Source organism: Thalassophryne amazonica, chromosome 14 (assembly GCF_902500255.1).
Source record: "Thalassophryne amazonica chromosome 14, fThaAma1.1, whole genome shotgun sequence".
Taxonomy (NCBI): Eukaryota; Metazoa; Chordata; class Actinopteri; order Batrachoidiformes; family Batrachoididae; genus Thalassophryne; species Thalassophryne amazonica.
In genome coordinates, this window is record NC_047116.1 from 91826353 (window position 1) to 91849176 (window position 22824).

At 39.4% G+C, this 22824-nt stretch overlaps 1 protein-coding gene across 1 annotated transcript in view; it reads right to left on the minus strand.

Moving 5' to 3' along the window:
- The window catches only part of thsd7ba (thrombospondin, type I, domain containing 7Ba), a 553518-nt gene that overhangs the window by 369135 nt on the left and 161559 nt on the right, over nucleotides 1-22824 (minus strand). Inside the window, exons 3-5 of the mRNA XM_034186086.1 lie at nucleotides 12104-12980; nucleotides 3953-4201; nucleotides 2895-3064 (exon numbers count right to left, since the gene is read on the minus strand). Of these exons, the coding sequence (XP_034041977.1) occupies nucleotides 2895-3064; nucleotides 3953-4201; nucleotides 12104-12980 (1296 nt within the window). The remainder of the gene's footprint in view (nucleotides 1-2894; nucleotides 3065-3952; nucleotides 4202-12103; nucleotides 12981-22824) is intronic.

The window sequence follows — 22824 nt, forward strand, 5'->3', positions numbered from 1 at the left end:
CCATTATTTTCAAAGTAAAGTACTTTGTTTTCTGTTAAACAATTTGAATTAGTCAGATATTTTGTTTGAAATTAAATCAAGGTGAGAGATAGCAGGCTTGACACCATTCACAAAGCTAGTGGAATATAACAATGAGATATTCTTTGATAGCATTCTTACCAACTGTTCTTTCTTTCTTTGTGTTTTCTGTAAATAAATTTGAAGATATTCACTGAGGAATGCATTTTGTGTTCTGAAACTATACTTCTGTTACTGATCGAGCCAACCTACCACAATGGGGTATAAGTAATTATATACTGGAAGTTTTATTTTCAAGCTTCAGAGTTTGAGAAGCATACACTGAAATGTAATGAGTTACTGAATACGAAATACATTTTGGAGACTGTTTATAACTGCCTTCTTAAGGGGGAAATATATTTGCTTTTTAACCACACACTCCCAGAACAGTGGACATACCAGGGTACTCAGATCGTGGAAAATTTCCAGATTAACATGCTGTAATAAAATTACAGATTGACTGACCTCTTCCCAGCTATTCTGACATATTTGCCACTGTGTAATGGCAATGATGCATCATACCCAGTGGGAACAGTGATGTTGTATCATTGCAGGGCTTTTTTTTTTCTTGGATGGGTTATTTTACATTTTGACTTCTATCAAAATGATATCAATGTCACTCCATCAATTCCTTGATGTTGTGTACATTAGTGTATTACATTAATACAACATTGGAATGTAGTTATTGAAGTGTATTTATGTATTCATTGAATTACTTGTTGATTTTAAAATTTATTTTACATTTTGACTTCTGTCAACATGGTATCAATGTGACTCCATCAATTCCTTGATGTTGTGTACATCAGTGTATTACATTAATACAACATTGGAATGTGGTTATTGAAGTGTATTTATGTATTAATTTAATTACTTGTTGATTTTAAAATTTCTTATATTAAGTTGAATATTGTATTAATATACAGAGTGACAACCTATGTTCAGCCAAATTTAGGATTTCCGTGTTGATCCAGTTCTCAAATACAATGTATTTTCTACAACCCCAATTCCACTGAAGATGGGACGTTGTGTAAAATGTAAATGAAAACAAAATACGATTTGCAAATCCTATTCAACCTATATTCAAATGAATACACCACAAAGACAAGATATTTAATGTTCAAATTGATAAACTTTATTGATTTTGTGCAAATATTTGCTCATTTTGAAATGGTTGCCTGCAACACATTTCAAAAAAGCTGGGACAGTTGTATGTTTACCACTGTGTTACATCACCTTCCCTTCTAACAACACTCAATAAGCGTTTGGAAACTGAGGACACTAATTGTTGAAGCTTTGTAGGTGGAATTCTTTCCCATTCTTGCTTGATGTACGACTTCAGTTGTTCAACAGTCCGGGGTCTCCGTTGTCATATTTTGCACTTCATAATGCGCCATACATTTTCAAAGGGTGACAAGTCTGGACTGCAGGCAGGCCATTCTAGTATCTGCACTCTTTCACTATGAAGCCATGCTGTTGTAACACGTGCAGAATACGTGCAGAATTGCTTGGATACCAGCATGTGTTGCTCCAAAACCTGGATGTACCTTCCAGCATTGATGGTGCCATCACAGATGTGTAAGTTGCCCATGCCATGGGCACTAACACACCCCCATACTATCACAGATGCTGGCTTTTGAACTTTGCAATGGTAACAATCTGGATAGTCTTTTTCCTCTTTTATCCAGAGGACACGATGTGCAAGATTTCCAAAAACAATTTGAAATGTGGACTCATCAGACCACAGCACACCTCTCCACTTTGTGTCTGTCCATTTCAAATGGGTTCAGGCCCAGACAAGGTAGCGCTGTTTCTGGATGTTGTTGATATATGGCTTTCACTTTGCATGGTAGAGTTTTAACTTGCACATGTAGATGTAGTGACGAACTGTGTTAACTAACAGTCATTTTCTGAAGTGTTCCTGAGTCCATGCAGTAAGATACTTTAGTTGTTTTTTAATGCAGTGCCGCCTGAGGGATCGAAGGTCACGGGCATTCAGTGTTGGTTTTCGGCCTTGCCGCTTATGTGTAGAAATTTCTCCAGATTCTCTGAATCTTCTGTTATATTATGGACTGTAGATGATGGAATCCCTAAATTCCTTGCAATTGATTGTTGACAAACATTGTTCTTAAACTGTTGAACTATTTTTTCATGCAGTTGTTCACAAAGTGGTGATCCTCACCCCATCTTTCCTTGTGAATGGCTGAACCTTTTGGGGATGCTCCTTTTATACCCAATCATGACACTCACCTGTTTCCAATTAGGTGTTCTTTGAGCATTCATCAACTTTCCCATTCTTTTGTTGCCCCGTCCCAACTCTTTTGAAACGTGTTGCAGACATCCATTTCAAAATAAGCAAATATTTGCACAAAAACAACAAAGTTTATCAGTTTGAAAATTAAATATCTTGTCTTTGTGATGTATTCAGTTGAATATAGGTTGAACAGTATTTGAAAACAGTTGTGTTCTGTTTTATTTACATTTTACACAATGCCCCAACTTCATATGATGTCTGCTGTAGAATCATTCCATGCTGGCAACAGAACACTTCAAGGACATACCTAAAAGCCCAAACTTACTATGACATACATGTGTATGTAAATGTCCGACCTCAACTGTAGTTAAAATCAAGTATGATTTCCCCCTTAAAGGTCTGCTTTATCCAGACAGCTTGAGACTGGGCTGTGACAGCAAATATCCCTTTCAGAGTTGACCTAAGGCTGAAAATAGTGGAGATATCTTTGCAATTCTGGAGTCAAATTGCCCTATTTCTCTTGAGGATAGAAAGTGTACTTACAGAGGACCGCAGTTTCACTATGTAAATAGATTTTTTTTCTTACCATCCTTCCTGTGGTGTGGCGTTGAGTCATCAGAGACCTGAACACAGTAGGTCTCTCTAGTTTGAAACCCGCCTCCACACAGTGTGCTGATGTTTGCCAGTCGACGGTCCTGCTGGCTCAGTAAGGGGGCGATGCGACAATCGCCCCAGTCAGTCATCCTCCAGATGTACCTAAGTACACAAACGCATTCACAGCAGAGGCAAGAAAAACGTAGAAGACAGCGCTTTATAAAACCACATGCTGTTTGTTTTTTTGCAGTGAAAATTTCATATGATACTATAAAGACATTTTTTGTGATAGAACTGTGATCTATTCATGCTGTGATTTATTCACAGTTAAATAGAACATACATTCAAAATGAATAAAGCACCCGTTTATAAACAGTAGTCCAACCAATTATTCAAGAAACGTCACACATGGAAAAAGAGAATCTCGTAAAAGCAATCTTTGCCAAAAGCGACGTCAGGACGTGGGAGGTGGGAGGCGTGATTATCGTCATTTTAAAAGCTTAAACAAATGCTTGGTTTGAGCCATGAAAAAATGCAGCAATGAACAAAACAATATTTGAGGAGTTTCACAGAACAACAGCCTGTAGTAATCTATCAAATGCTTAATTTCCGTAATGTGTTTTCCCCAATCATGTAAATCCTCTGCTCAGAGGCATTCCATGTAGATTTAGCAAATAAAACTGAATTCAGCAAGAAAATAAGTCTCCATTGAATCTTTTGTTTACTGTATATAATATTTGCCAGAATCTCTCTTATGCCCCAAAACACTGAGCTTGTGTAAAACAATGTTTGTAATCTATGCCATGTCATAGGGTCAGCGCTGCCCCTAAGGTTATTGTTTAATGCCACACTAAAACTGGGAAAATGTAGCAGATATACTCTAGGCCGATGTGGACCCTGTGGGCTTTTTTTTCTTGCAATTATTCCAACAGTTGAAACAATATTAAAACCTATTTTGTTTTATAGTGAGACATTTTGTGAGGGAAAAGACATCAGGGTGATTGTTTCTAAGAAAAACAAGGCAAGAGCTGCCACGATGAAGCACTCTACCTGGGGCAGTTAGGAAGCAAATCTCCCATGATGTTACAAGCTTCTTTTTCCTCAAGGGCAGGACATGCTTTTCCTCCATCAACAGGGATCTGTGTCATCATCCGTGACCGGAGGCGGTAACCAGGAGACAGGTCAGCAGAGCGGCAGGTCTTAGAACATGGACTCCACTGTGACCAATCAGACGTCTCACAGTTTTCTGCCATCACACATGCCCGGAAGGTCATGGGAGAGGTGTCCTTCGTGCAAAGGCTGAAAATTCAAAAGACAGAGAGTGAAGAAAAAAAAAAGTTTTACACATCTAAGAAATTGCAGGTGCATAATACCTCCATAACCCTTTCACATATGGATTTGAGAGCTGGGAAGAAGTACAGTGCATCAAGAAAATATTCACAATGCTTCACTTTTTCCACTTTTATGTTACAGCTTTATTCAAAAATGGATGAAATTCATTTTTTCATCCAAATTCTACACACAAATCCCCATAATGACAATGTGAAAATGTTTTTTATACTAATATACTAATGATAAAATTTTAAGAAATCACATGGATATAAATATTTACAGCTTTTGCCTTAAAGCTCAAAATTGAGATCAGGTGCATCCTGTTTCCACTGATCATCCATGAGATGTTTCTACAGCTTAACTGTAGTCCACCTGGGGTAAATTCAGTTGATTGGACATGATTTAGAAAGGCACACACCTGTCTACATATAAGGTCCCATAGTTGACATTGCATGTCAGAGAAAAAACCAAGTATGAAGTCAAAAGAATTGTCTGTAGACCTCAGATACAGGAATGTCTTGAGGCACAAATCTGGGGAAGGGAACAGAAGCATTTCTGCTGCTTGGAAGGTCCCAATGAGCATATTGGCCTTCGTCATCCATAAATAGAAGAAGTGTGGATCTACCAAAACTCTTCTTAGAGCTGGCCACCCATCTAAGTTGAACAATAGAGGGAGAACGGCCTTAGACAAGGAGGTGACCAAGAACCCAACAGTCACTCTGTCAGAGCTCCAGCATTCCTCTGTGGAGAGAGGAGAACCTTCCAGAAGAACAATCATCTCTGCAGCAATACACCAATCAGGCCTATATGGTAGAGTGGCCAGACAGATGCCACTCCTTAGTAGAAGGCACATGGCAGCCCACATGGAGTTTGCCAAAAGGCACCTGAAAGACTCTCCAAACCATGAGAAACAAAATTCTCTGGTCTGATGAGACAAAGATTGAACTCTTTGGCATGAATGGCAAGCATCATGTTTGGAGGAAAACAGGCACCATCCCTACAGTGAAGGATGGTGGTGGCAGCATCATGCTGTGAAGATGTTTGTCAGAGACAGGAACTGGGAGACTAGTCAGGATTGAGGGAAAGATGAATACAGCAATGTACAGAGACATCCATGGATGAAAACCTGCTCCAGAGCGCTCTTGACCTTAGACTGGGGCGACGGTTCATCTTTCAGCAGGACAATGACCCTAAACACACAGACAAGATATCAAAAGAGTGGATTCAGGACAACTCTGTGAATGTCCTTGAGTGGCCCAGCCAGAGCCCGGACCTGAATCTGATTGAACATCTCTGGAGAGATCTGAAAATGGCTGTGCACCGATGCTCCCCATCCAACCTGATTGACCTTGAGAGGAGCTGCAAAGAGGAATGGACAAAACTGTCCAAAGATAGGCGCACCAAGCATGTGGCATCATATTCAAGAAGACTTGAGGCTGTAATTTCTGCCAAAGGTGCATCAACAAAGTCTTGAGCAAAGTGTGTGAATACATGTGTACATGTGATTTCCTAGTTTTATTATTATTATTATTATTATTATTATTATTATTGATAAATTTACAAAAATTTCAAAAACACTTTTTTTTCATGTTGCCATTAATGGGTGTTGAGAGTAGACTTTTGAGGGGGAAAATGAATTTACTCCATTTTGGAATAAGGTTGTAGTATAAAATATGTGGGAAAAGTGAAGTGCTGTGAATAATTTCCAGATGCACTGTAAGTGTGTCACAGACAGCAGCTTTGGTTTCAATCTAATAGATTAGAAAGCAGATTTTCTAATTTAAAATGACATCAGTTATACTAAATGCCAGCTGCTTGGACATCTGAGTAGATGTCAAATTTACCTTTGCCAAGGATGTCATGTTTTGAAGCCATTTGTCTGATTTTAAGTAGGATTATACAAAAACTATTCTTGAATCATTGGGTGGGCTGAGGGCTGAGAAAGACGGTCTTAACTTTTTGAATTAATCCAATTCAGGGGTGGATCCAGGAATTTTTTTTTTTTTTTTTTTAATTCAGAGATAAAGTTGGTTTCAAAACGTTTCTCAATTTCTCAAGAGATAATGTTGACTGGCACATTCATCAGTGAAAACTTCAGGCTGATTTGCCCTGCCACATATAGCCTTCACGTGACTTTGTTTATGCTGGATCACCATAAACAAACTCAGACCCAAGCACTTTGGGCACCCGCCTTCTCCAGTAGCACCATTGGGGATAGAGATGTGCTGGTTCTGGTTGGGGTGCTTGAGAGAACTGCCAGATGACTCAATTCTAGTCGAGGTCTGCCTTAAAACACACCAGCCCAACTGGAGCTGCTCTCATCTGCCTGTTGCAAAACAACTGCCGTTCAAGACTTAAAGGTTCCAAAACAAAGTAACCCAAGGGCTCAGCGTTGTGGCAGTAACCACACTCACCAGTAACAAAGTGAGTAGTAATGGCTTTTTTAAAGGTTTCAAGTTTGCCGCGTCCTGAAACCACACATAACCTCACCATGCCACCTGAATGCAGTTTAATGTCATACCCAATCTCCAACGACATTGCCATTGTTGGACTGTGCATTATCTATATTATAATAGCCAATTGTTTTCTGTGTGTGTGCATATGGCTTTGATCACAGCAAAACTCGGGAGAGCTGACATTTGCTGTTTGGTATGCTTGTGGATTCTGGGTCAAGGATAAAAGCTGAGAAAACAGAAAGTTGATTGGATAATTTTTTTTTGAAGAAATTAGCGATTTTAGCTAAACAGTAAACAATGGACATTGTGCTGCCATGCACCATAGGAGTTATGGGTTTTTGGGGTTTTAAATGTTATTGTGGTTCATGTTAGTTTAACAGTGTTGTTAGTGCTATTGATTTATTGTGTTTTGTAGTTCAATTGTTTTAGTCAGTTTAGTTAAGTGTTATGTTGCTGTTACCATGAATGACTTAAGTCTCATCCTCCCGGTACCATAAGTGAAATGTGTAGCTCTTTTAATGTCTTCTGTCACAGTCTCTATTTCTCAGATTATAAGCACCTGCTTACAGCAGAATGCAGAAAAGACAAAAAGCTCCGCATGCATGCATGAATTTTTTATCACGCACAAACTGAGGAGAGCTGACATTTGCCATTTGGTATGTTTATGTATTTTGTATCAAGAATGGCATCCTGCTGTGGCACTCTGATTGCTCCCGTCTTTTATTATGAAATAATTCTGAATTATTTGAAATTAAACTAAATGCTGTTTGTTTGGAAATGACTGTTGTACAAAACTTTCAGATATCTGTCACTGAGATAGATGATGACTGGAGTGCAGTTTTAAGAAACAAGGTGATAATTGGTGAATTGCTGCTGACGCTCCGACATGACACATGCACAATGAAGGCAAGGGCGACCAATTTTTAGGGGGGACCATTTGGCCAGTGACACCAGGACAAAATTTCATCTGAAAAAAATGAAGGCTTGCCTTAAATAAGTGCTGGGGATTATGTGCATTCAAATTAATTGCAACTGGTTGAGTCACTCTTTTTTCTAAGTCCGCTGCAGAGTGGTACCTTAAAATCTGAAAGCCTGATTTATGCCTGATTTAAAAAAAAAAAGGGATGCTGCTAAAGGCAATTTTGTTGTATTTTTTGTACAATGACAATAAAGCTTCTTCTTTTGGTACTACTACCACCATCACACATATGGCGATTGAGGCCAAACTACATTATAATGACACATCCAGCCACAACCGGGAAACTTTCAGGTGCAGTCTGAAGACCAACGGATGGCAGTTTGTGACCATTTACATATTTGGTCCTATTCGCTCAGCTGTCCCGAGTGTGTTGCACATGTTCAAAATACTCTTGTTGCCATCGAGATGCCACACACATCTGCTGCCAGTCTATATGAAGAATTTGCATCATGTGATCACAGTCTACATATTCTGACGGCATCAAAACAGCATCTGAAACAATCTGATTGTGGTCAATTGAGCTCTGAGATGGGCGGTCACAGCAAAGCCTGCCGACATGTTGTGCAATGGATGTCCACCTCCACTGGACCCCGGCCAGGGATGGGAAAGGAAATGTTGATATGTAATAACATGTTGATAAGTAATAACATGTATGTGGCACACATTCATCATATACAGTCGGTGTGAACAGTGCTCAATCAAACCGAAAGCACCATGTGCCACTGCGCTTTTCCATGGTCTCGTGTGCAGAAATGCATCATAGAGCATGTCAGGCATGGAGCTGAATGGATCTCACCACTGAAATATACATATTATTACCTGCTCACCATCTAAACTCTGTTGGAGGTGTTAGGAGGAACTGTATCCCAGGCCATGACAAGATTATTAAACATGAAACTCACCTCCAGCATGGAACCAGGACAGCGCAGCACGCACAGGATCGAAACCACAGCCTGTGGTGAAAAGCCTCACACCAGGCAGCTGTGTGCTGCAAATAACCATGCAAAAATTAAATCCCTTGTGATAATCCAACTGACATCACGATGTACAGACTTGCATTGTGCTCCTGAAGTACGCAAAAAAAGAAAAAAGAAATTAAACTCTGCGTCTGATGCATGGTGTGACATTACTGCAAACTTTCACCAAAGATGTCCAGTGGCACGCGCGCCCCGCACCCCGTACATGTGCGCCTGCACACCCACATTGCGCACTTGCATGCATGTGTGGCTCACGCACATGTGCGGGACCCGAATTGTCACTCAGTTGTGTGCATGATCATAATGGCTGCATGAAATGCACGTGTGCACATGCGCCACTGGACACTTTTGCTGAAAATTTGCTGGCAGTGGGCCAAGCAGTCACCATGCGTCAGACGCAGCTTTGACACATATGGTGTGAGTCTGGTCCATACGCTGGTTGTACTCCAGTGTCCAGTACCGGCAGGTCCTGTTCAAAGGGAGGAACACAGCAGTCCCTCCCACTCTGGTCCCGTGTTTGCCATCCAGGTGTTTTGGGCAGTCTTTAATGCCTTTTATGGCCATCTGACGGCAGTCTGTGTCATCTACCTGTTGTCCACATACACTTTGGACGCCATCGTGCAGGTGTGGACGAGGTAATCTGGATGCCTTCTGACACGGCTGATCACACATGTCTTTCCCTCCCGACTGTGTCCAATTAGGACAATATTTCAGCCTGCTTCCTGCACATTCTTGCAATGTGTGATGAGGGTTTACAACTTTAACTCTGTTGTTATGCAATGATATCGATGTTTAAAGTTTTCTGTCACATTGGTGGGTGTTTTAATGTCATTTATCACAAGAACAGTGGCTTTTTTTCTGGATCAATTTGTCCCACAACAAGCTCCATTTCTTTATACAATCACCAACCTCCAAACCAATGGTACATTCAATTTCCCTCCATGAACTGTGGATCATTTGAACATCTTTTTCAGAATCTGTTTTGGAGAGTTGGTCATATTTGCAGACTTCTTTGCCAAACACTCCTCTACGTGATCCATGATTGAAATGTAATTGGCGTGAGCAACTGGAAAAGTGACCAAACACAATCCTTGCATTCTCTGTCATTAACGTAGGTGTGCATCAGGCTATGGAGAGGGTTTGTAGCGATGCAGAGAGCTCTGATGTAAAGCGACTGTCTTTGATTCACCACACCCAGGGACATCTGTGTGAAACTTTACACCATATCACAGTGCAGACAACAAGCAGCATTTTGTCAATAATCGCCGACATTGAATATAGACCTGACTCGTTTAGGCACTGGGTTTGAGCATGGTTTAAAAAAAAAATCCTCGAATTGCCGAGTGTCAGTGCTAATGTCATACCTCTGTTACTGGGCACATACGAGGGGGTTTTAATGGCAATGGATTGCAATTGGATGGGACATTTTTTATGATGCGAGCGAAAATGTGTGATACAATATATAGCATTTATACACAGAAAACCATATAAAAGCATTGAGACTTTTGCTTTTGTCCGGTGAATGGTCATTTCCGGTTTATACAATGACAATTTAGGCAGGTTTTACTGTATTTGCAGAGATCTGTGACAGCTAGTGGAGGCATGTGGTCCTGGAGCACTCTTGTTTATTACATGTCTATCATTTGTCCATTTCTTTCAGTTACTTTTGCTTTTCTCACAGTGCTGTCATTATGAGATGTATGAAATACAATACACTTTATTCTGAGTGATTAAACTGCACCGTAACATAAGTATTCATTCACAAAATAAGCACAGAACAAAGTGCTCATGTGTGCACAGAAAAATGAATGTCACATTAGTCACATAATTACAGTTTTCATTGTTTAATTTGGACAATTTAATTAGTCAGGTTATTATAAGTGAATGCAACTCTCATTTTAGAATTCTACTTTGTAATTAGGCTGTAATTAGAAAATCTGAAAGCAGCAGAACTCGTGGGAAATCTACATTTAAAAGCTCCAACCCCCCTTCTTACAAGATACCATGTTAATCAGACACAGTACAATAGATTATCCTCCGACTCGCATGTCGTGTCAGGAGCCATGGAACCCTGCTGCACTGTGGGTAATAACACACTGATACCTGGCCATTCTCATGACGGTGTTCAGCTCCCGCAGCCAAAATGGAATGGGACAAATAAAACACCATTCAATCAGATCTGACCTAATGAAAAATTCAATCCTATACCTGCAAATTAAAAATGCTTCGCAGGATGATCTCTCAGATGGAAATCCCTAAAGCAAACACAGCTTGGATTTCATTTAAGTGAGCAGTGTCACTCAAGTAGAATTCACACTTCATAAGTGTGACAGCAGCACCAAACGGTAAGAAGCCTTCACTCTGTGAACATGCTATTTTCAGACTCTCTGATGCCATGACGACTATTAACAGCAGTCCTCTATTGATTTGAACACTCGGCTAATAGTGTCACTTTACCCAAAGTTGATGACATTCTGACACTTTGACAGTATTTTACAGGTGCAATGATTTTGCTTAATGTGAATAGAAAGCACAAGATGAAATGGCACTTATTGGTGTATGTGCATGTGAGCTCACTCGCGCGCATGTGTGTGTGTGTACAGCTTATGCAGAAAAATCCATTTTTATCCAAGCCAAATACCAGGGTTAAGTCAAATAACGGGGACAGGCAGCAGTTGACATTTAACACAAATGTGTCCCACTGTCATGGTAATCTGCTTGAGAACCACCAGTTCTCACGTAATCTGCTCATAATTTGAAATTTAATCATCAAATAATAGTTTTATTTCATGGGATGTAGGAGCATATTATCATGAAAATGACTGGATGGTGTCATAAAGGGGAATCACCATTGATTATGTCCCTCAATCATTAGAACAGGGCAAATGTGAAAGACATTCTTGATAAGGGCTGTTTGTACTGCACAACACACCCCCATTCATCTTGCCAAACCCATTCAAATAATAGAAAACAAAGCTATACAAACCAAACAAAACAAATCAAGCAATGGTGATACAGTGAATGTACAAGAAAATCTTATTTCCTATGGTTTACAAAGCAGCACATTAGAGCCATCTGTCATTTGGAACTTGCACCTTAAGAAATGAGCTATTATAACACATATAGTGGCATCTTAATGTGGCGTTCCTCAGGGTTCTATTTCAGGTCCAATCTTATTTTCATTTTATATGCTTGCTCCAGGCTACATAATCAGGCAGCAGCAGCACAAAATCTCATTTCACTGAAAACAGTCAACTATACACAGCAAATAAACCAGGTAATCTCCATGTCACTGTATCTGCTAAGAAAAACGCATCTTATCAAGTTCTGTTGTGCCGTCTGCACCAGTGGTGTTAGTGGTATGACACTACTACTACTACTACTTGTACTACTACTACTACTGTTATTCTGCCACACTCTGTGGAAGCTGTAGCAACTATAACTATAACTGGCTTACCTCAGCATGGCGTTCTTGCCATCACTCCGTGTGCAGCGGATCTGTCGTGTTTGGTATCCCACCTCCAGCTCCCATGACATGGGGTAATAGCCATCAGATTCATGATGATGTCGATGATGATGATGATTGTGAGTTTGGTTAAGACTGTGATGGTGATGGTGAGTTTCCTGTGTTTGACGCTTCACTGTGCTGTTCTCCTTGGAGCTGAAATCCACTGTGGTCCTACCATGTATCATCACCCCTTTGTGGTGTGGTAACTGGCACTTGCTCCACGCTCCCACCTTAAGGCTGTACTTGTAGTCACCTTCCCCACCAGGGCAGGCTACAGTGTTAGTACAAGTCCTGGTCTCTGTAAGGTTGGGGCAGTTCGCCCCTCCGTACATGGGCGTGGTCAGCACATGTCGTGTCCGATGCTGCAACCCAACACCACAGGTTTTGCTGCAACTTGACCATGAGGTGAAATCTGAAACCACGCAGTCCTGGGGGCAGGGGATGAGGCAGGCCTGTTCCACAGGTGGTTTCTGAGAAAAGAACTCACATATCCTTGAGGTGACCACTGTGCGGTTGGAAGTTCGTACACACTGGACCTTTCGCCTCTGGAGGCCATGTTGCGCTGTAATGCACTGTGTCATCCTCAGCTTGAACTCGTTGGGAGAAAAAGGGATAAGAACACAACTCCCCCAGTTGGACAAGTCCCACTCAAAGAGATTCTGGTGCCAATCACAGACCTTAAAGCAGTGTCTGTGGCTCTCAGGCTTGGCGGTGTGCTGACAGTGAGAATGGTGGGTGGTCCAGCCCTCCATATGGACACACCATATTGTTCGACTCTGAACCCCACCAGAGCCGCACTCTTCCCCAATACACTGACCCCACTGGCCTGCAACCAAGAAAAAAGACACACAGAACGCATTTATTTCAAATAACTCACTCTTTTTATGATCATTTAAAATCAGGCTATCTGGTAACTTGCAGTGAAGCCATTAACTGAGCCTTCATAGGTATTTCAACTTACAGAGATACTACAGAAACACACTTTCACCAAAACTGGACATCAACAAAAACAACTAGCAATATTTTTTTCCTCATATTTTCAGATCAAAAGCATCTTCAGATGGATTCCACTTCAACAAAGCAGCCTGTTTAATACTGAGAGCATCTTATCTGCAAGCACACTCAAGCATGTCAGATAAAAAAGATATCTGTGAATATTTTGCAAAAAAAAAAAAGTGAATTTATTTACATCATACTGTACATATTCATCCTCAGTAAAAGAGATTCATGACCTGTTCCTGTGGTTTGGATTGATCCATGCTGCTGAATGTTAGAACAGTTTAATTTTGAGTTAGTAACACTGATGGTGAAATGAAATAGATAGAACAGTTGTTGACATCCTGTTGTCCACAAAAGAAGAAAGGGAGCCTATTAAAAAGACTAAAATTTTAAATTTAAAACATTCTTGTAGCAAATGTTTTATTTTACAGTAATGACAGTAATTTTTTTCTGTTCCAGTAATGACACCTGTGTGACACACAAATGTGTGTGTGTCACACAGGTATATACCCCAACATAAAATCTTGTATGATATGTTCAAAATGTAGACCCTATGTCAAGGTCACAGAGGTCAAGGTTGTGGGTTGTGCAATAATTATAGTTGTAGTTTCAAATGATTTACAGCATGTTGAGCAGAGACATTTTTTTTTAATTCAGTCAAAGAGGTAATGTTGTCATTGTCTGTGTGTGTCCATGTGCCGGTTTGTTTGACTGATTAGCTGGTTGGTTGGCTGGAGGTCAACATATTTTGATGAACTTTCAAGGACTTGTAGGCACTGAACAAAGACATGAATGAAGACCTGATTAAACTTTGCTCTATGGAAGTGAATCAAGAGGCAGAGTTTGCCTTTGAGCTTTGACTTTTGATCCTGATTCTTTTGATCTTGGAATCTGAAGTGTAAATTAGAATCACCTTCAGATAAATGCCAAAAAAGTAACTACATTGATGTAGCTCCGGCAGAGTCTGGTGGACCTCACCGCTGGTCCACGGAAAGCAACTTTTCACTCTGTCTGCAAATGCCGGATTAATTGTCAGAGTGTGACTGGGCCATAAGTACTGACAAACAGCCATCAATGATTACTACGTGAAACAATACTGTGACAATACTCCAACATCACTGCAATCAAATGGTCCATACCATTTGAACAACTACCTTGTTCATTTTTGAATGCATAGTCGCACTGGATCAAAATATAATCATGTCACAATGAAATAGTCAGTCACAAGGTTCATAAATTTAAGACAGACAATATCAGCAGGATCTATCAGACCTCAATGGAGGTGTGAGCATCTTTCTAGTTTTCCCCACAAATGGAGTATGGCAGTAACAAAATGCTCAGTCCACTCTCACATTTAAACAAGGCGAGTAAGACTTTTATTCATTGTTATATCTGAGTGATGATGTGGATGCCGCTGTATATATCGAGCTCTCCTTGGAGATTCTTGCTTGCAACATCATGAGCAACTGGAAATCATTTTCTTCTGCTGTCAAACAGTGTAAATGAGAAACACCCTCTGGCCTCACAGAATACGATTTTTCCACAAACGTGTCACAGCTGTTGTACATTATTCCTGACAAGAACTGAAGATGACCAAAGCCATTTCTTTTTTTCTGTGAAGAACATGCAGTATTTTTAAGCTATCATACATCATATAAAAGGCATAAAAAAAGAGATGCTTTGAAGACGCTTGACATGTATCAGGTTGTTTATGTAAAGACAAGTCACATTAAAAATCAACGAAGTACTTCAAACTATTTGGTGTATAACAAGTCTATGAACACAGATATGAGTATACATTATGAATAAATAGCACTCAGTAGGGCTTTTTTTAGCGTAGGTTGAGTAGGTTGTTTACTCACAGACTAGTTAGCAGATTTGGTCACTAAAAACATGATCAGATCTCTTCTGGAAATCTGCTCGTTTCAATACTGATCAGCATCTGCCCTCTTAAAAACAAATTTAAATCACATACAGTACTCTCGAAACACTTTACACATACGAGGTCTGTCAATAAAGTAACAGTCCTTTTTTTTCAAAAACTATATGGATTTCATTCATATGTTTTTACGTCAGACATGCTTGAACCCTCATGCGCATGCGTGAGTTTTTCCACGCCTGTCGGTGACGTTATTCGCCTGTGAGCACGCCTTGGGAAGGAGTGGTCCCGCCCCCTTGTCGGATTTTCATTGTCTGGAAATGGCGGAATGAAAAGGACTTTTTTCCATCAGACTTTTTTCAGAAGCTGTTAGAGACTGGCACCTGGAAACCATTCGAAAAATTTATCTGGCTTTCGGTGAAAATTTTACGGGCTTCACAGAGAATAAGGTCTGTTAGTACAGCTTTAAGGACACTCGGTGTGCCGCGCTCCAAGCTGCGATGACGCGGCACAAGCCACCGGACCATTTCTAAACGGATGGCTCTGTGGATACAAAACCGTTGTGTGCTCTTTCTTTGGTTATCACAAGAGCTGGACATCAGCCATTTTCCGGTAGATTTCACTTTTAACAAGAGATTTTGTCATGGAAAGCTGCGCGGAGGCTTCGCTCGTCACAACCGATTCACTTTGGAAGCGAGACAAAGGAACACCTCCGTTTCAGCGTGTCAGAGGACAAGTTTGGACATGTCTATCTCGGCTTTCAATGCTTACCAGTCCAGTAAGTATCAGTGAAATTGTGAAGAGCTGGACACCCAAATACCCCAGGAGAAGTTATGGGCTTATGTGGATGTGATTGGATAAATTGTGCACAGTGCAAGCTTTGCATTTTGCATCACTGCTCTTAGCTTCATAGTGGAGTAAAGCAGAGAAGGATTTTGTTTCACCAAAACAGATCAAATCCAGGCATCTCAGATGTACCTTCTGGCAATTTGTAGCTAAACTTTCAGGTCTTCTTTATAAGAAAATCCTCCTCTATACCACTTCATCCTGAAGATGGATAACTGGTGATACAAAATGCAAAGCTTGCACTGTGCATAATTTCTCCAATCACAGCCACGTAAGCCTATAACATATTCAGTGGCAGCTTTACCATCAGAGAGCCTCATCCACAACCACCACAAAAGACTCCAAGCTGTCACTGATGTTAAAGGGGGCAATACATGTTATTAAGAACAGAGGTATGTAAACTTTTGATCAGGTTAATTTGGGTAGTTTCTGTTGTCATTATGATTTAAAAAGAGTAAACCTGGTTGTTTGACAATAAATGGCTTCACCCAACCACTAACCGTGAGTGAACTTTTTTTTTTTTTTTTTTTTGTGCGTGTGTGTGTGTTATCATTTGTATTCTCTGAAAAATGGCCTAAAAATAAATAAATAAATAAAAAATTCTGACGTATGTAAACTTTTGAGCACAACTGTATGTAATTTTTAATCATAGGCACACTTCAACTGTGAGAGACAGAATCTAAAAAAAAAAAAACTCTGAAAATCACATTTTATGTTTTTGATATTTAAAAACCTCTCCATTCTTTGGAAAACTTGCAAAATCGACAGTGAATACTCATTTGTCTTACCATTACTTTGGAGAACATGCATTCAACCCTATCAAAACAATTTAACTTATGAATATCAAAAATTCAACCAATAAGTTGCCTCACTTTTTTTTTTTTTTTTGCCAACAATATTTTTTATTGATTTTTCATTTAGGAAAAAAAAAAAAAAAACATTATCATACATTTAACATATGCGGAACATGGCTTGCATCTATACATTCACATTTGGGGGTCTACATATTGTTTCTTTAGAGTAGAACACATTTAACATGAAAGAGTTTCATTTTTTAGGGCTACAGAGTAAAAATAAAAAAAGAGTTAATAATAATAATAAAGGTCTATTCTGCTTCTTCCCTTATGTTGCAATATATTTAATGACTGGGTCCCAAATTTTGTAGAATTGGTTTTGTTTATGTTTGATTGTATAAGAAATCCTTTCTAAAGGGAGTGTTGTAGACAATTCAGAAATCCATCTCCCTATACTTGGACGCTTAATATCTTTCCAACAAATTGCTATCAGTCTTTTTGCTAATAATATACACAAATTTATAAACATTTTCTGACTTTTCTTTAATTGTATTGCCTCTGGATAAGTACCAAAAATAAAAAAAAATTGGAGTAAATGGGATCTGGACACTTAACATATTTTGAATGTGATTTGTCACTTCCTGCCAAAACATTTGTATTTCTGTACATTCGCAACACACAATGGAAGAATGTACCTTTTTCCACATTGCACTTGGTGCATGTGTCAGGAATAGCACAATTATACTGGTTTAGCTTTTCTGGGGTTATATATGTTCTCATCAGCCAGTTGTACTGTAACAATTTCAGGCGTGTATTAGAAGTTTCTGTTTGTGCTTTTTTACATGTTTCCTGCCACATCTCTAATGATATGTCAGTCTCAAAGTCCTCCCTCCAAGCCTCCAGTTTTTTTACAGATGTTTCGGTGCAATCATCAGTCAGGTGTTTATAGAATTTTGATATTAGTCCCTTTGCCCAACAATCCATGTCCATCATTTTTTCCATGATAGACAATGTAGGAATAGATAATGTTTGATTTTGTTGTGTTCTAATAAAATTTTGTAACTGTAAATATTTGGAAAAATGGTTATGGGAAATGTTAAATTTATTAACCAATTCTTGAAACTGCATCAATACTTTTTGTTCGTTATAAAGATCACCAATCTTTTCCAGCTCTTTTTTGGCCCAAGATTTAAATCCCCCATCTGCTTTTCCAGGAGAAAAAGCATCATTGCCCCATATTGGGCTGAAGACTGAGAGAGAGGACCGGTCAGCAAAAAATGTCTTACCCCAATACCATATTGCAATCATATTTTTGACCACAGGATTTTTTTTTTTTTTTTTTTCAGGAGCGATGATTTTGCAGAGTACATATACAGGGGAAGTGGCAAATTCAGTTCCATTTCTTCCATTTCTTTCCAAACTGGAGGATCATTGTTGTATGGCTGGGGGTCCTGGCTGCCTTTTTGTTTCTGTCTTTTGTTTTTCCTTCCAGGTGGCTTGCATTTGGGACTGAGTGGCTGTGTAGCTGAGTTTATCAGGACCTCACCCTGATCACCTGAGGCTGATCACCTGCGGCTCGTCAGGACTCACAGCTGTGGTGCATCTACATGGATTGGAACATGGTGGCATTTAAGACTGGAGTACACAGTGTGTATTTGCCAGAGACTCGACCTTGTGACCAGACGGGTGAGATCGTCATTTCGGGAGCCATCTCATCATCAGTGGATGCAGAGAACGTCCAGGTTTGATGCATGGTCTGTGAAAGAGGAGAGGGTGAGGTCTCACGCTCGTCAGCACACTTCCTGAGGTACGTTAGATTTTGTGACTAACATTTATACAGTCAGTAAATGTGGTGTCCCTCACACCTTATTATATTGAGCTGTATGTTGGTCGTTTAAATCAGCTTCCGCTGCAGTGAGTTTGTGAACTGGATGTTCCATGCCTGCAGGGTGGGAAGCTGATTAGTAATTAAGCCAGGAAGTGTTTGCTGTTTGTGCACCTTTGAGCGTTCTCTCTGTGTGTTGAGTGTGGACTCACATAATGATTCCTTCTTTCACAGACTCGGTTTGTCGCGGCCACCTGGGGGGTGTCGGCGGGGTCCTTGGGTCCGAACCAGTTCTGGCTCCGGACCGTTAGCGCTGCTGGGAGCGCACCGCAATCCACCACGCCAGACCGCGCACTTTTATATTTTTCACAGCACTGTTATGTTCATTAAACTCTGTTATCCTTTGTACCGTGCTCTGCTTATTTTATACTGGGTCCTTCAAACGCTGGTCGGTTCTCCGGGCTGCGTCCGACACATAACAGATCATTCTCCATAAAGTAAAATAACAATGTTCGTAGTTGTGCAGCTCAGTAGTAAAAAGTTGGGTTAGGGCATTTAAGCCCTCCCCTGTCAAATGGCAAGTATAATACAAGTGTGTCCTGGGATGTCTGTTATTCCATAGAAAATGAATAAACAGTGTTTTTAATTGAGTGAACAGGTTACTTGCAGGAGGGAGTGGAAGGTTTTGAAAAACATACAAGAGTTTAGGCATTATATTCATCTTAAGTACATTTATTTTCCCTATTAGAGACATGGGTATTGTTTTCCACCTATCTAGTGATTCTGTAATTTCTCTTAACAGTGGTTCATAATTACTGGTTATTACATTTTTAAGTTGAGGTACAACAAGAATACCTAGATAAGTAAAACGATCAACGATTTTGAATTGGGATGCAATTGAAGGAGGTTTTACATGGTCAGCCTCATTTAAAAACATTATAAATGATTTTGATTTATTCAATTTGTATCCAGAGATTATTCCAAATGTATTTATCAGCTGTAACAATTCAGGAATAGATTTTTCTGTATTTTTAAGGAATATGATCACATCATCGGCAAAAAGAGCTAATCGGTGTTCTTGTTGTCCAATAGTAATCCCTGAGATATTTAGGTTTGTTCTTATAGCTATTGCCAGTGCTTCTATCGCAATAAGAAACAACAATGGCGATAACAGATCTCCCTGTCTGCAGCCTCTCTGTATGGAAATTTCCTTTGAGATGTTACGATTAGTCATTATTTTGGCATAAGGTTGTGCGTAGAGTAATTGAATCCATTTATTGAAATTATCACCAAAACCAAAACGTATAAGCATTTGAAACAGATAAGACCATTCAATCCTGTCGAATGCCTTTTCTGCGTCTAGTGACAGTATTGCTGTGTCGACTGCTCCTTTTTCAAAATGAAGTATATTTAAGAGTCTTCTAACATTATGGAATCCTTGTCTATTTTGTACAAAACCATTTTGGTCGCTATGTATAATACTTGGAAGTATTCTCTCTAATCTCTTTGCAAATATTTTACTTAAAATTTTTAGGTCTACATTTAAAAGACTAATTGGCCTTAGATTTTCGCATTTATTATTTGGTTTACCTGGCTTTGGCAACAATGTTATGAGAGCTCCTCTGAGGGTGGCAGGCAGGGACCCATTCTGAAATGATTCTCGATACATTTCTAATAGTGGGTGTATCAATTTCATTTTGAATACTTTATAAATTTCCATGGGTATCCCATCAGGGCCCGGGGTCTTCCCTCCTTTAATATTATTGATGGCCACAGATATTTCATTAAGGGTTATGTCTTTGTCCAATTAATTCTTGGTTTCTTCTGTAATTTTTGGGATTTATAAATCATCAAGAAAGTTATTAAATTCTAATGAATTTGTAACCAAATCAGAATTTGAACTATAAAGGGTTTCATAATATGTTTTGAATACTTCATTTATTTCAACTGGATCAACTATGCTTTCATTACTACTGTTAAGTAATGTTGTAAGGAGTCTTTCATTCTGTATCTTTTTGATATGCCAAGCTAATACCTTGCCAGGTTTTTTCCCCCTGGTCATAAAAGGTCTGTTTCAGTCGTAGTAAACTCGACGTTGCTTTTGAGGCTGATAGTTCATTGTATTGTGCTCTCATTAGAATGATTTCCTGGTGAGTTTTTTGACAACCTGACTGAAAGTATTGTTCTTCCAAGTATTTAATTTTTGCTTCTAATGATTTAACTTTCTTGTAGGTTTCCTTGGCCTTGGAGCTAGTTATATTAATTATTTGCCCCCTGATAAAGGCTTTGAAAGCTTCCCATCTGGTACTCTTTGACGTTTGTGTTGTATTGGTTTCAAAATAGAAATTAATTTGGTCATTTAGAAAGTCAACAAACCCTGGATCCGTCAGCCATTTTGTTTTAAATCTCCATTTAGGAGTGTCAGTAATAAGTTTTGATTCTTCATAAATCAAAGAAACTGGAGCATGATCTGATAAAAGAATAGGGTCATAAAAGACATTTTTTATCTTACATGACAGTAATGCAGACACTAGAAAAAAGTCTATACGAGAATAAGACTGATGTGTGCTGGAGTAGCATGAAAATGTTTGGTATTAGGGTCGCATTCCCTCCATATGTCTATTAAATTAATTTCTTTCATAAATTGTTTAATCACCACTCGACGTTTTGCATGTGATTGATCTACTCCTGAACTCCTATCAAAAATGGGCCCCAAGGTGCAATTAAAGTCCCCAGCCATTATACATAGCCCAGGCAAGGATGAGACCATTAAAAATAAATTTTGAAAAAAATGTTGGCTCATCAGAATTAGGAGCATACAAATTTACCAGGATTATTTTTTTTTATTGACAATGGTTCCTTGAATGATTATGTATCTCCCAGCTTTGTTCTTAATAATTTTGTCTATTTGTAAAGGAATAGTATTATGGACTAAAATCATTACGCCCCTTGCCTGAGATGTAAAAGGAGCTGAGTAAATATTTCCCTTCCACCTCCTCCTTACCTTCAGCTCATCTTCTGATTTTAAATGTGTTTCTTGGAGAAATATTATGGTTGATTGAAGTATTTTTATCCTATTCATAACTTATTTGACCTTTTTTAATCTCTGCAGCCCTCTACAATTCCAAGATGTAATTTTAATTTTTAATTCCAGTAATTCATTAACTGATAGTTGAAAGATAAAATCCCCTTTCTAGTATTGTCAAGGCAATCCAGGTGAACATGTACAAAGAACAACCACAAAAAATAAAAAATATAAAGTATATAACCCCCCCCCGTCCGTAGGTTCAGGCATTTCCCCTTTAACTGTGCCACATCCAGAAGGCAAAAATCTGTTCCTCACTACGTGAGGAGCAGTATAACTATACTGAGGTGCTAAAATGAAAATAAAAATTGTAGCTGCTCTGCCACTTGTATCTTTCTTTCAAGCAACAAAAATTCACAGGTCTATAACCTGCATCAGGTGAATATTTACTGAATACTTAATAAGTAAAACCTGGTTCATTTTAATATTCCAAGAAAGAAAAAAAAAACAAAAAACAAAAAAAAAACAAGCCTTGTGTTTATCAGAAAGAACACCTTCATTAGCCAGTACCTTTTACATTGTACTTCCACCCATCAGTTCCCCTGATTGTTTGACTTAATCCTCCATATGAAGACTTCAGCCTCTTCTGCACTGGTAAAGATGTGTGCGTGGGCATTGTAGGTCACGATGAGGCAGGCAGGGTGAATGATACCGTACCGGAGCCCCAGCTGACGGAGTTGTATCCGTGCCTCGTCAAATCTCTTTATCATCTTGTGCGTCTCAGGTGGCACATCCTCGTAGAGTCGTACTGGTTGATCCTTGTAGAGGATTTGTCTCTTCGCCCTGCCCGCGTGCATCACAGTTTCTTTGTCCCTATAATTCAGGAATTTTATTATAAGGGCTCGGGGTGTGGAGTCAGCAGCTGCACGCTCTCTTCTTGGTCCCAGTCTGTGTGCCCGCTCCACTGTAAGTTTCACCTGGAGTGGTGCGAGGTTGAGCACCTCTGGAAGCCAGCTTTCCAGGAAACCACAGGCATCACTTCCCTCTGCTTGCTCTGGCAAGTTCACTAATCTCAAGTTTGAGTGCCTGGATCTTGCCTGTAAGTCCAACACTCTCTCCTCCAAGGATTTATTCTTCTCTTCCAGACATGTTACTTTGTTCTGAAGTACATTTACTGCATCTTCTGTAGAGGATATTGTTGATTCCGCCTGTGTGACACGCATAGTGCAATTGGCTACATCTTTCTTCATATTCTTTGTTGCAGTCAGAATGTCTTCAAGTTTTGCAGCGAAATCAGTTTTC